This window comes from Tremella mesenterica, assembly GCF_000271645.1.
Source record: "Tremella mesenterica DSM 1558 unplaced genomic scaffold TREMEscaffold_16, whole genome shotgun sequence".
NCBI lineage: Eukaryota > Fungi > Basidiomycota > Tremellomycetes > Tremellales > Tremellaceae > Tremella > Tremella mesenterica.
The window spans coordinates 84,205-98,271 of record NW_006711240.1 but is presented as its reverse complement, the minus strand read 5'-3'; the positions used below and the strand labels follow the sequence as shown (position 1 = coordinate 98,271).

General features: G+C 46.8%; 2 protein-coding genes across 2 annotated transcripts in view; one reads left to right on the top strand and one right to left on the bottom strand.

The window, feature by feature from the left end:
- Positions 1-8,381: 8,381 nt before the first annotated feature.
- Positions 8,382-10,671, bottom strand: TREMEDRAFT_65736 (uncharacterized protein; the record flags this gene model as incomplete). The annotated part of the gene is made up of 3 exons (XM_007007844.1): positions 8,382-8,441; positions 8,732-8,790; positions 9,396-10,671. The coding sequence occupies 3 exons, from the start codon at positions 10,669-10,671 to the stop codon at positions 8,382-8,384; spliced, it is 1,395 nt and encodes a 464-aa protein (XP_007007906.1).
- A 1,296-nt stretch (positions 10,672-11,967) lies between these two features.
- The window catches only part of TREMEDRAFT_74818 (uncharacterized protein), a gene marked incomplete at its 5' end in the record, with an annotated part of 5,150 nt that continues 3,050 nt past the window's right edge, over positions 11,968-14,067 (top strand). The window contains 2 exons of the mRNA XM_007007914.1: positions 11,968-12,451; positions 12,636-13,850. Of these exons, the coding sequence (XP_007007976.1) occupies positions 11,968-12,451; positions 12,636-13,850 (1,699 nt within the window). The remainder of the gene's footprint in view (positions 12,452-12,635; positions 13,851-14,067) is intronic.

The window sequence follows — 14,067 nt, the reverse complement described above, 5'->3', positions numbered from 1 at the left end:
ACATCAACCATGACGCACGGAAGCCCTGAAGCGTTGAAGCGTCATGGGGCTAGTGTGACACATTGAAGGTCCTTGCAGTTCCGAAGGGTTATAGAGTCATGACCATGACCCACCGAAGAATCATTACTCATCAAGCACCACTGATCTAGAATGTCACACCATCTTCAAGGGCAATGTTGGAGACTGTGAGGATGACTTGGCACTCCGATTTGACCGGCGTACAGTGGGTGAAAAATGCACCCATTCATACTCACCAAGAGGTCAAATGAGAAGAGGAATATGTATCTTTGGCCTGTCCTTCTGAGTGAATCCTATGCAGTAATCAAGCACGTGGATTGAGCCTGGGAGAAGTGCAGTCAAAACAATATGGATTCATCCATGGGTCACACATTCCGCTGGTCACACTATTCCCCGTAACACTTTGAACTTCCTTCCGTCAGTCAACCAACACCTGGTTGAAAAAACAAGGAGAGAAGCTTCAACACACGTACTCAGCTTATATGATCCAACCAAGAGAAGGGTCACGGGGTTTAGTGCTTGGAAGGGTCTGCCCAAAAGTTGTAAAGGAGTGCCTGGGAGTCAGCATCCTTACCACTGATGGTCTTCTTCTTGCTTGTTTGTCTTTGTGGGCTCTCACGCCTCATAATCATACGGCTCCCAAACCTGATCCCTGCAGCACTTGCCTGCCTGAACAAGGTGAAGACTGCGGCTTCCGCAGTGGTGAATGGATCACCTCTTTCTGCTTCCGCACTGGATTCGGCTTGTTGTGATTCAAGACGTAGCACACCCGTATAGAATAATTTCACTAGACGGCCTGTGTATACTAACCTAGACTGTGGACTATGGGGAGCCTTAGTTGTACTTCCACCAGGGCTGATCCTATCTCCAGCAGTGGGGGCGCAATAAACACACTTGAATGTTGCTTTCATCAAGTCCACAAAGATTGAGCTTGGAAGTAGGGGGCGTTTGATGCTTTCAGCCTGTGCACTTGTGATGCGGAACGCATTCCCTTTCAGGGGAAACGGCGGAACCCCCCCAGGACCGTTCAGCTCGGTTCCGTCCTTCGATAGGCTGATATCCATTCGCTCCTTCTGATTAAAGTAATCTTCCCACTCCATGGTCCACTTGGTGAAGGCATCAAGCACTTCAGTGGGATTGTTAACGCTTATAATTAGATGATAATACAGAGGGGAAAAAGAGCATGCATCAATTCTACATGTCTCTATACTTATCACATTCCACTCACACGCATAAAACCAGAGACGATCGAATAAAGTTCAGAGGATAAGTTGAACGGAGAAATATTCGACGGAAGGGGTAATTCTAACGGCGGTTCGGCCGTCCTGGCCCGATTCTATCGGCTAACACTCCCCCACGGGACAATGCACGACTATGCAGTAGTCCCGGACGATTTATTGATGGCGACGGCGAGGTTTGTGGTGGTGTAGAAGGTAGTAATGATGAAATATTGAGTGTTATGTGTGTGGTAGTAGTGGTAGGTGAAATCGTGAAATGAATTTCTGTGGGGCCCCGCTCTGACACGTGGCTACCACTCACCGGTACCGACGACTGACTCTTCTCTATCTTTCCTTTTACTTCATCACTTTTATCTCCAATTATCGGTATGTCCATCTTTCGTCTTTCTCCACTTCTATCTCTCATTTCTGACTCTCTGAACTTCCCTTTATCCTGTCTGCTTCTTAAAATTTCAGGTTTGCTAGTAGGATCCCGAGAATCGATGAAATTGCTTCGAGTACCTGGCTGACGATATCTATCATCAGCAGCAAAATCGTCATGTCCCAAATTTCTCCTGCTGTTCTCGCGGCTGTCGCTACTCCTTCGGTTCCCGGACCATCTGATAGTCCTGCTCTTAGGTTGCTCCCCAGCAATCCTCCCGACTGTAAGTTTATTACTGCTCGTCATGTCATGAACTTTATTGAGTTTGAGATCTTTCTCAGAAGGTACAATTTGAGTTGGGGATCTTAAAGTCGAATCTCGATAAACATTTCCTTTTGCTAGGGAACGCTCTATTGGAAGATGGTGGTACTCATGCGAGGGTACAAGAGATCGTTGATACTGTTGACTCTCTCCACGAGAAGATCGAGGCTGTCCTCGGTGGTTATAAAGTCGCTGGTTACCAGCCCAAGTTCCCGAAATTCGTGGATTTGACGATGGAGGTTGAATAAAACCTCCAATATGTATCATCTTATCTCTTTTCTTATTCTTCTCTTTCATCTCTCTAATGACTCTAGGTTCTACCGGTGGTTTTTGACCTACCTTCGAATTACTCACATTCTTAGGTACACCTGAAAATTTTACATTTTGGCTCACGAGAACTTTTCCTTCGGTGGGTTTCTCTGAAGTTCCTTCCACCCACACTTCTCTTCCTGGTACTACTTCTCTTTCTGGTACCACTTCGTTCTCTGTACCACCTGACAGATCTCCTAGATCCTCGAAATCAGAATAATCGTAATCGATGATTTCGTCATCATCTAATGTCACGTATACTGAACCAGTGTTTTTCTTCTTCGGTGGTTCTACACGTATCGCTGACATATTCACCGAGTGTACTGGTCCACCTAAAGCTTTCGTAAGTACATCTGCTCTCTGATAGACAGTGCTGACGTATGCTAGTTCAATAACTTTATTACTGACTAGATCTCGAAGAGCATGATGTCGAATATCGATATGTTTTGTTCTCTGGTGAGTACCAGGTTTCCTCGCCAGTGATATCGATCCTTGGTTATCGCAATTTAATATAGTAGGATTTAGCTGATCGTAGCCTATCTCCCTCAGTAATCCTCTCAACCACTGAGCCTCCTTCGCTGCTTCAGCCATCGCGATGTATTCTGCTTCGACTGTCGACGACGATACCGTAGCTTGCCTTTTTGAACTCCAGGTTATCGGTGAGTTGTTCATCATGAATATCCAGCCTGTAGTTGATCATCGTGTGTCTTTACAACCTGCCCAATCGGCATCAACCCATCCTGCTAGATCGCTAGCCTCGCCACCGAGACGAATACCATGTAAACGAGTGGACCGAAGGTAGGTAATTACCATTATCCCTTCTTCCCATACTTTCTTCGTCGGTTTGGTGAGGTACCTAGCAAGGTACGAAGCTGCATAAGATATATCGGGTCGAGTACATGTGGCTAACCACTGTAGACATCCTATTAATTCTTGAAATGGTCGAATTTCACTCTCCACTTCCGACATCGAAGGATTTTTCACAGTAAGAGGTAACAGCGTTTTTCGATCTCGATGTAAGTCATTTTCTGGAAACTTCTGGACTATCTTATCAATATATGCTGGTTGGTTTAACCATATTGTCTTTTCTTCTCTGTTCCTTGTTACCTTCATACCTAAGATAGTACTTATCTCCCCCAGGTCGGTTATTATCCACCTTTTTCCTAGCCCATCGAAAATTTCTTTTGCTTCTTCCTTCAATTTCGTGGCTAATACCAGATCATCGACATAGGCTAGCAGTATTGCTGCTCCCTTTCCTTCGACTTTCCCTTCTGGTCTGTAGTAAAGACCCCAATCTGACTCGATCCTTGAAAAACCTAGGTGAGATAATCCTTCCCCGAGTTCTATCCACCATGTTCTACCAGATTGCTTTAACCCGTAAAGAGACTTGACTAACTTCAAGGTATTACATCCAGGTTTCGGTTTTATCCCCTTAGGATACTTCATATAAATTTCGACATCGAGTTTACCATTTAAATACGCTCCTTCGACATCGGCCTGACGAATTTCGAGATCTTCGGTGGCCGCTATAGTCAAGAGTATTCGTAATGACCCCGATCTACCGACAGGTGCGAATGTCTCTTCGTAATCGACGCCTGGTACCTGTGAGAATCCTTGAGCTACCAGTCTGGATTTATACTTTAGTAGGTTTCCTTCTGAATCTGTCTTCACTTTGAATACCCATTTACAGCCTATGGCTTTACGACCCGGTGGAAGTACCGTCTCCACCCATGTTTCTTTAGATTCGATGTTAGATATCTCTTTCTCCATGGATTCCAGCCATTTTTCACCATCTGGGCCGTTTACTGCTTCTTCAGGAGAGACAGGATCAATGAGAGAAGTGTCACTTTCGATACCTGCGATAGAGGCGAGTGCGACTAACCTATTAGGCTCGCGACCGAACTCCAGAAACGAGTCTGTTAGGCCTGCAAAACGATGGGGGGGTCGGATAATTCGTCCATGACGAGTCGTCAGGATCCCCTCATCCCCATCATTTCTTCCTTCCTCATCATTTCTCTCATTTTCGACGTTATCGTTCTCATAGATCCAATTTCCTCCCCAAATGCCCTGTCCTCGTCGTCTTTCAGTAGGTTGTGGGCCTGTATTAGGTGAGTTGTCTCTATCGACATCATTTCCTTGTTCATTATCGATATTTTCCTGTTCGCCACTTTCTGAGCGGTCGTCAGGGAAAATTTCTTCGTTGACGACGGGGTCTAGGTCCACTTCGATGGCGTCAAGAGGGGTTTGGATGACATCTGGCGACTCTCTAGTAGCCACCATTCGTCCTGTCGAGCGACGAACGTCTCGTGAGTGTTCGATTCGTCCCGATCCGTCCATTCTAACGATCCAACCGCTCACACCCTCATCTTGACCTAGTATAATGGCTGACGAACCCCTAGGTATCGTGAAGTTCGAATTCAGCCTTATCTCTCTTGGTATCTGAACGAAACATCGTTCACCAAATCTCCACACGCTATCTAAGTTCGTGTCTCTTCCTGTGAGTGATGTCCAGCCTGATTTACCACTGACACCAATCGAGGTTTTCATAATTATAATGGCGGCGTATCTGACAGCATAGGACCAATATTCGTTCGGTAGTCCTGAGTCGAATAACATCGTTGATACCATCCCCTTCAAGGTACGTATCATTCTTTCCGCCACTCCATTTAATTCTGGTGTGTATCTTGGTGTGATGTAGTGGTTGATCCCTGCTGATAGGTAGAATTCCCTCATATCGAGGCTATCGAATTCACCTCCCCCATCAGACCTAATCACCCTCACCCTTTCACCAAGCTGTTTTTCTAATTTCGAGATACACTGTCGAACGATATCTGACGATTCGTTCTTCGTCGTTATCGGTACGGCGAACACAATTCGACTCGCCCTTTCTACACCAACGAAGAAATATCGTTCACCTTTTATCGCCGGACGAACGGGCCAGCAATATCGACATCCATTCCTACTCCTTCACCATCTCCTTTTAACATTGGTGCTTCTTTATTCTTCGGTAGACGTGTTATCTTGGCCTGCATACAGGCGGGACATTTATCGGTTGTAAAGGGATCGTTCTTGTAAGTGTCCCAGTCCTTCTTCAATAGTCCCTGTCTACCTAGACTCTTTAGTTTATCTACACCTATATGTCCGAGTCGCTGATGCTCAGATTCAAGTGGTGAAGTCGCCTTCGGTGTCGATATCACGATCATCGCGGCAGACATTGCTCTACCGAATCGTACCGACCATAGTGAGTCATGTTTCCTCAAACCTAGTTTCTCTTTACCTTTACCTATCCATCCACCACTGCTGCTTAGGTTCGCCTTCCATCCCCATGAGAGTAATTTCGAGAGAGAGAGAAGACTTATCTTTGCTGTGGGGACGTGATGTACATCTTTCAGTACCATTTTCTGTCCTGAATCTAGTTCGAGGTTAATGTCACCTGTTTCCCAAGCCGTCATTGACTTGCCAGATGCTAGTCCGAACACTCTTGGTTCTACTAGTCTTTTAATGTTCGTCATTATCGACCTGTGAGGAGTTATATGGTGAGTAGCACCACTGTCCACTACCCAGGTGGGGATTACACGAGTGTGGCTTACATCATTAGACTCTGTAGCTAATCCCACCCACTCATTATTCTTATCCTCAATCCACGGGTTTTCAATTTCTTCGGGCCACACGATGTTACTCGTGTACCCTTCGTCATCATCGAACCATGATTCTGTCGACATGGCCATCCCGGCCCACGCCTCATGTTCACCATCCAATGACGAATACATCAAGGAGGTTTTGGAGTTATCCTTGGACTGGTTCTCATCCTTCGAGACCGTACGTCCTTTCTTATTCTTATTATTATTTCTCCATTTCTTTTTACCTCCATCCTTTACATCTGCGTTTTCTTTCCTGTTCGTATCCTCTCTTTTAGGTTTACGACAGTCCTTCGCTAGATGTCCTACAGTGTCACAGTTATAACACTTTCTGGTTTCTTTCCTGGGCTGACCATCAGAGATATTATCTCGGTTCACCCTCATTCCTTTATTTCCTTCGACGAACATCGCGAATCCCTTCCTATTGGTCCTACCAACAGGGCGCGCTTTACGTCTCGCCGTTTCTTTATTGAAGATCGATAAAACCTTTTCCCAAGTTCTTTCCTCTGCTATGAGGGATGTTACTTCGATCTGGATGATCCTGAAGGATGGTGCTAGAATGGTATTGAGGAATAACCCAGCTCGTTCCTGTGAGTCAAACTTCAACCCTACCAATCTCGCTTCGGACATCGTCTTCGAGAAATCCTCTACATGCTTAGCCATTTCTTCGGCCGTCGCATCGTCCCTTAAGTCATAGCTAAACAAAGCTTGACAGACATTCCTTTGATTCTCGATTGTCGCTGTTACATGCAGGGCTACGCAGTAGTCCCACATTGCTTTAGCTGACATCTTCTCAGATATATCAAGCATCACAGCATCCGACACTGTTCCCTTGATCATCCCCTGCGCTTTATTCTCCCTCGCTTGCCACTTTTCCCATTCCTTCCACTCTTCTCCAGTAATCCTTCTACCAACCACTTGCCCTTCGACGGGCGTGGTAGGAGGTACTGATCCCGCCCTCTCAGCTGCCGATCTCACCCCTATGCGACCAGGTTCGGTATCATTACCTGTGACAATATTCCACACGTCACCTATCTGTAGATACACCTCGATCGACTTCCTCCACGGAGCATACGATGCTGGATCGTGGGATAACTTTGGGTGGTTCTCAAGAGAGATCTTAGACGACACAGAGGTCATTATGAGAAGAGTAGAGATGGGAAACTTGCCTTTGTTATATTATACACAGAGGTATGTGGTCTTCCGACTGTTAATCTGTTAACGCTTATAATTAGATGATAATACAGAGGGGAAAAAGAGCATGCATCAATTCTACATGTCTCTATACTTATCACATTCCACTCACACGCATAAAACCAGAGACGATCGAATAAAGTTCAGAGGATAAGTTGAACGGAGAAATATTCGACGGAAGGGGTAATTCTAACGGCGGTTCGGCCGTCCTGGCCCGATTCTATCGGCTAACAGGGATGCCCCTTGTTGCGAAACGGAAAGGAAAGAAATTGCAGTGACGGATGAGGGATACTGACCGCTGCTGGAGCCTCAGGGCTAGCCAAGCTCATGGGCCCCAATAAAGACGGATCGCCGGATCCAGGTGAGCTGGATGTTTGTTGTCCCTGTGTCAAGCCTATCATACTCGAATGGAAACTCCGACTTTCAGTACCCTGACTAGTAGGTCTCTCTTCCGGGTCACCCTTGTTCTCAGAGTCTGTCTCTTCACCTTGGGTGTCTTCCTCTTCATCACTGTTGTCCCAATATGTAACGGGCCGAAGCATATAACTTTGAGTGGTCTGTCAAGGGGGTATTACTCACGTTTACTTCGATCTCCCGGATTATTATCCAAGTATGTGTTCAACTGTTAGATATACTCAGCAGGAAAGAGATATTGGCAAGTAGGTTTTATAGTATCTATCATAGCTATCCAACCGTCGGAGATGCTCACTCGCGGGTAATTCCAGTCCCGATCCCGCGAGGCCGAGGAACTTCCCATCTCTCCATTGACGATGACTTAGTAGGTCTCCTCCCTCCTCCCCTCATTCTTTTCCAAAGCTATGTTAGATGAAGAACGGAGGCGGTGAGCCTTCGAAGTGTGACAGGGGTCAGCGTGACCGACCGAATTTGGCCGATAGAATCGGCCCGCCACTGCCGGACCACCTATATCTACGGATCTTAGCCTTACCCACTCAATTGGTTCAACTGGTTCATCATGGGACGACACTGGCCAGTTGTCAGGATCACAGATACCAGTAGTCGTAATACATCTTCAGTTCCCGTCTCCGTGTCTGGTTCTCGGAACCGGAATTACTCCGTCTGGTTTTACTCCTAGTACCAATCCTTCGACACCACTACCCGTGTTAGGTGACGTACGGAAGACCTGACACTTCGAAGCGTCTCGGGTGTGATCGTCCAGAGACGATTGAATAAAATTCAGAGGATAAGTAGAACGGAGGAATTTTCGACGGAGGGGGAAAGAAGTTACTAGTAGTTCGGCCGCCGTGGACCGATTCTATCGGAAAACAGTTGTTAGCATTCAGCTCATACCACATCTCGTTGTACACTTTCCGCTAAACCATCGTCGTCTTGTCGGTGGTGGGACTAACGTGGTTACTGCTTGTTTGCTGATAATTAGATGACAATGCAGAGGGGAAAAAGAACATGCATCAATTCTACATGTCTCGATACTTATCACATTCCACTCATACGCAGCAAACCAGAGACTATCGAATAGAGTTCAGAGGATAATGTGAACGGAGAATTATTCGACGGAAGGGGAAATTTTCAACGTCGATTGGGCCGTCCTGGGCCGATCCTATCGGCTAACACTGCTGTGTATGTTCAATCTGGTTTCTTGAGTAGTAAACCGCTTGTACTGCCTTTCAACTCACCTCCGTGGCCACCTCCCTGGACAGAGCTTCTTCCCTGCCCTCTGCAACCGCCGCGCGACCTTACCTGTCTCTTATCTCTCCGGTTACTATGCTTGATGATGGAGAAAAGAAGGGTTAGAAGCATTGCTCCACCTTTTCAGGGTCACACGGAGTCACTAAAGGGGAAAGAAGAAGATGAACCTTCAGAATTCGCTAGACCGGTCGTCCTCTAATCTGATTGATTTAGAAATTGAAGACCTGTTGGAGTGTTGGAGTAGAGGTGAGGTAGGTAGGGAAGGTAAGGGGTCAAAGTAGCCATGAACTTCCACGTGATCACACGTATAGCACCATTCAACGAGATGACTGATTCGGCAGGTTTCACTGAAGTTGGAAATATAGCTAAATGGATGCTCTCTCATCATCTGCATGCTGATTCCTGTCTCTCTCCACAGACACACGATGTTTATAAGTCGAGGCAAGTACGAACATCCACTATCTTCTTCCTCTGTCCACTCACTGATGAAGGTTCAACTTCAATCCGAATCCTGATGCTGCTCTGCTCTTGATTGTTGAGCCACATGTGTCCAGCTGAGAACCGACGCTAGAGTTGCCCTTCTAAGAGTTGTATCTACAGAACAATCTGCTAAGGTCTGTAGCACCCAAAGCGTGGCCTTGTCCAACTCACTATCCCGCACGTTAATCTTTTTCAGAGCCCTAGCGGTGGCCTGATAGAAAGTTCCGAATCTATTGTTATAAATTGTACCGTCTGTGTGACACTTCCCTACCACGGTTCTAGCAACGGGGGCTGCCAGGGTGGCCACAGTAGGGTATTTACGATTGGTTGCAGTGGTGATGGGGATCCAGTTTACACCATCATTGGAAACTTCAGCTGTCTGACCCTCAGCACAACGGACACGAAGTTCTTCGAATTCCGGGACCTGTTCTGTGTATTCCTTCCAATTTGCTATATGAACAGCTAATAGGCCTTTGGTAGGATCATTTCCGTCCTGCACGCGCTTCATCCATGTGCGGGGAATAAACGAAAATTGGCTCTCAAGCATGTGGATGACGGCTTTCTCGTCATTTTTCGAGTCATTCTGTTCAGCGTCAGCGTCGCCGTCAAGTATGTAAATAACGGCGTTCTCGTCGTCTTCCGAGTCATTTTGTTCCGCATCAGCATCAGACTTGTAGCCATACACAGTCCATTCGATCTGGATTGGTGTTTGCTGCTGTCCCTTTAACCTGTTTCGCGCCGCGTGATGATTACGCCACGATTTGTTTTGATTGGACCTAGAGCCCTTGCCATTCGGATTGTGCCCAGGAACATCATCATCAGAGACGTTGTCCTGTTGAGATTGTCTAGCCCTACGTTTTCTCTTTGAGCTCCCAGGTCGGGGAAGAGAGGCCGTATCTCCAGTTGACTCGTCTGAAGCTTCATCACCACCGGTGGATGTAGCTTTTTTGGACCGCTTCCCTTTGGGCGTCTGCACCGACGCCGGAGGGGGAGAGGGGCTTGGTGTGAGTGTGCTCAGTGGTGAGAGGCTTCTAGTCAGCATTCCCTCTGATTGAGCCCTCTCTGATGGAGCCCTCGCCGATGGAGCCCGCTCTGATGGAGCCCTGTCTGATGGAGTCGGCTCCGTCGGAAAAGTAACCGGTTTCAAAGGGCCGAAGCCCACCAGAGTCCTAGGCGGCGAGCCATCGGTAGAGTCTGTCACCTGGTCATCTTCCTCCTCCTTTTTGATATTGGAATGATGACTCATAGTGGTCAAGTCGTGTAAGCTCCCCGATGGAGCCGGCTCTGATGTCCGCTCTGATGGAGCCCTGTCTGATGGAGTCGGCTCCGTCGGAAAAGTAACCGGTTTCAAAGGGCTGAAGCCCATCAGAGTCCTAGGCGGCGAGCCATCGGTAGACATTGTCATCCGGTCATCTTCCTCCTCTTTGACATTGGAATGATTACTCATAGTAGTCGAGTCGTGTAAGAATGTTCAGTTGGCAAAGTATGTCAGATTGGTAGAGGGTGTATGAAATGATAGTCTGTTGGATGGTCTCAAAGTTGTTGTGGAAGATAGAATTCACCTAAGAGGAGACCAGTATTTAAAGCTTTTGGGAGGGATGCCTATAGGAGTGGTTTGTAACTGTTGGATTCTGATAATCCCCCAGGCAAAAAGATTTGCACGCCGTCGACAACGATTCGAGATCCGATCCCGTCAGGCCGAGGGGTTTCCCACCTCTCCATTTACGATGGTGGATCGAAGCACAACGATTCGAGATCCGACCCCGTCAGCCCGAGGTGTTACCCACCTCTCCATTGACATTGACTCGGTAGGCTTCCTCTTCGCTTACTCAGATTTTTCCCAATCCATCCTAAGCGTTATTTGGCGGCGATGCCTCTGCTTACGACGTACGATAGTGTTTCCTTCCTCGAGGTGGAGGGGAGAGGATTAGGGGATTGGGGTGTATCGCCCCCTGGAGCGGGCGATCAACCAGTTAATCAAGGCGGTGTAGTCTAAGAGACGCTCCCTTGGTTCTCTCCTGCATCGCCATCCCCCAGAAAACCTGCCCAGGGCTGTGTATGACGAAGAATTTGGATGCTCCGTGTGAAATGCATGCACGGACCCGACTTTTGATAGATCTTGGTAAAGTGCCACATTGATCAAAGTGCCACATCACCACTGAGAGAGAATACTAATGAGATTAGTAAATGAATTTGTTAATGAATTAGTATTTCCCCCTTTCCGCGCCTTAGGACGCGTTTCATCGTCACTCCCTCTTTGTCTTTCCTCCTATACTACCTCCTTCCTATCCACTTCATCCACCTTGTCCTCCTACAGAGACCCGTGGATAGGATTAGACAATTCATAACTCACCCTCTTTTCCCCACTCTCACTTCCACTCGTGTTATAGCGATTTAGCGGGTTGTACGGGTTACACCTCCCACCAGTCTTCTCAAAGGAGACCACCTTTCCCTACTTACCCCTCTTTGACCTCCTTTTACTATTCCTCCTCATAACCTTGGTTCCTCATCTTTCATCTCATATCTGCACTGCATATTGTACATCTACCATTCCTCATCGTATAAACTTTATATAAATCTCAGGTTGAGCTCTGGACGCTTCACCTTTCACCGCATTGATCCCTCTATACCTCATTCCCTGTAGCCTACCCCTTTCTTCTTCTGAACGACCATCCATGTGTCCCTGAACTCCCCCCTCCGTTTCTGCATCGCCCCTCAACACTCAAGGACAAATCGTTAAGATATGCCAACGAAATTCGAGGATATCCCTCTACCATATTCTTCCTCCAAACCACTCCCCACTCGTCAACATACTCGCGGTCCGACAAATACAGGAGGAGCATCACTTCGTCGTGGAAAAACATTGACGAAACCTGAAAGACATGTAGCTCCTGTTCCTCTCATCGCACCACCTCAACTTCCACCCCATGGTAACGGTGGTAATCTTGGGAATGACGGACCGGCTTCTTTGCTTTCACCTAGATTCGACCTCAACTGGTGGGTCGTATGGTCTTACGCTACCACTTTTTGGGCACCTCCACAGGTTTTGAAGTTGTTTGGGATCAAAGAAAAGGCTAGTAGACAAGCATGGAGGGAGAAGATCACTTTATGTTGGATAGCAGTTTTGTTGGGCGCTATAGTGGGTTTCGCTACGATGGGTTTGCAAAGGGCTTTGTGTCCTGCTGGGGAGAGTGATTCTGCGTTCAGAAGGTTAGGGAATGATCCGTGTGAGCTGATTTTACTTTCCTTCACTTTTGCCCTTCAATGTTTCTTCCTTCCTGTCCATCGTAAATGGAGCTCTTGCTGGCTCATCATGGTGTGGTGTGCTTGTATATCGACGGAAGAGCTGCCAGGCGTGACCGCAGTAGGGTAGGATGAGAATTGCCTGTGAATGTTACAGCTGACATACAGTAACACTCAGTATCTCCGGAAAGGTGTTTAACATCTCCACATCACTCACCCAAGAAGATGTAGATTTCTACGCTCTATCTAAACAAATGCCAGGACAAGATATCACCAATCTTTTCACTCGTTCAATCACCGACTACCCCTCTTGTTCCGGACACACCCTTCGATATGCCACCACTCCATTATGCAAATTCGCCGCATCTTCATCTTTCAACGAGACCGGTACTCTCCAATCCTGTCCCCTTCCCGCTCCTACAGAAACCACTTTCGATATTTTACAAATCCAAAACACTGGACTAGAAGAAGGATATTCTTGGGCTCAAGTAGCCGCCCTCCAGAGTTACCTAGTGATAGATGGATTCGTACTTAACCTGGAACCATATGTCGTCGCCAACCCTAAACCCATCGTCAACGATCCGGTAGATAGTCTCATCCGACAAGTCTTATCTAACCAAACCACCTCCGGAAAAGACGCGACCATGTTATTTTACAACCGAGCGGAAACCCGAGATGCAGTGAAATGTATACAAGATCGATATTTAGCCGGAAGGATAGATAAGATTACTCCAGGTTGTTTCGTAGCTTCACTATTTCTTTACACTTCACTCACCGTCATTCTAGGTGTTGTTTTTGTTCGTTTCGCAATGGCTTGTATTTTCAATTGGTTCATTTCATCAAGACTTGTTTTACCTCCAAAAGATTTAGGAAGAACAGTTGTCTCTCCTGCTGTTTTACCTGAAGGTGCAAACATTTCTATACATAATAAATCCGGTACTGCACCTTGGGCTTCTGATAATACATCGAGAAAGTTGAAGAATACAAGAAATCTCAATAATGTTCAGAACGGTTATGGAAAAGGTTTGAATAGTTCTTCTACCACTTTGGTAAATGGAGCGGAACCAGTGATTAATATGGCTAGAATAGGATCGGAATTATTTGTGGTGGCTCTGGTCACTTGTTATTCCGAAGGAGAGGCAAGTGTGAGAGGGACGGTAGAGAGTATAGCAGCTACGAATTATTCCGATACGAGGAAAATACTTTGGATCGTTTGTGATGGTATGATCACGGGTGCAGGGGAGAAAATGTCAACTCCGGATATTTGTGTTAGCATGTTAGACGCTGATCCGAGGTTTGGTAATCCTATGCCTATGGGATATATTGCTGTGGGTACTGGTGCGAAGAGGGAGAATAGGGCTATGGTGTATGCTGGGCACTATGGTGGGTAGACCGATCCCTTCTATTTGCTCCCCTCCCCCCTCCCCCATCTCACATAGGCATAGGATTAGCAATCCTCGGATCAGCGTCTAATATGCTAATACAAATATCCGGAGTTGACATTTTCACCTCTGCACTCGTGATCATACTATCACGAACGATCGTAAGTATTTTTCATCGTATCGGAATTATTTCGTTGCTGCAATCATTGGCAATCGTC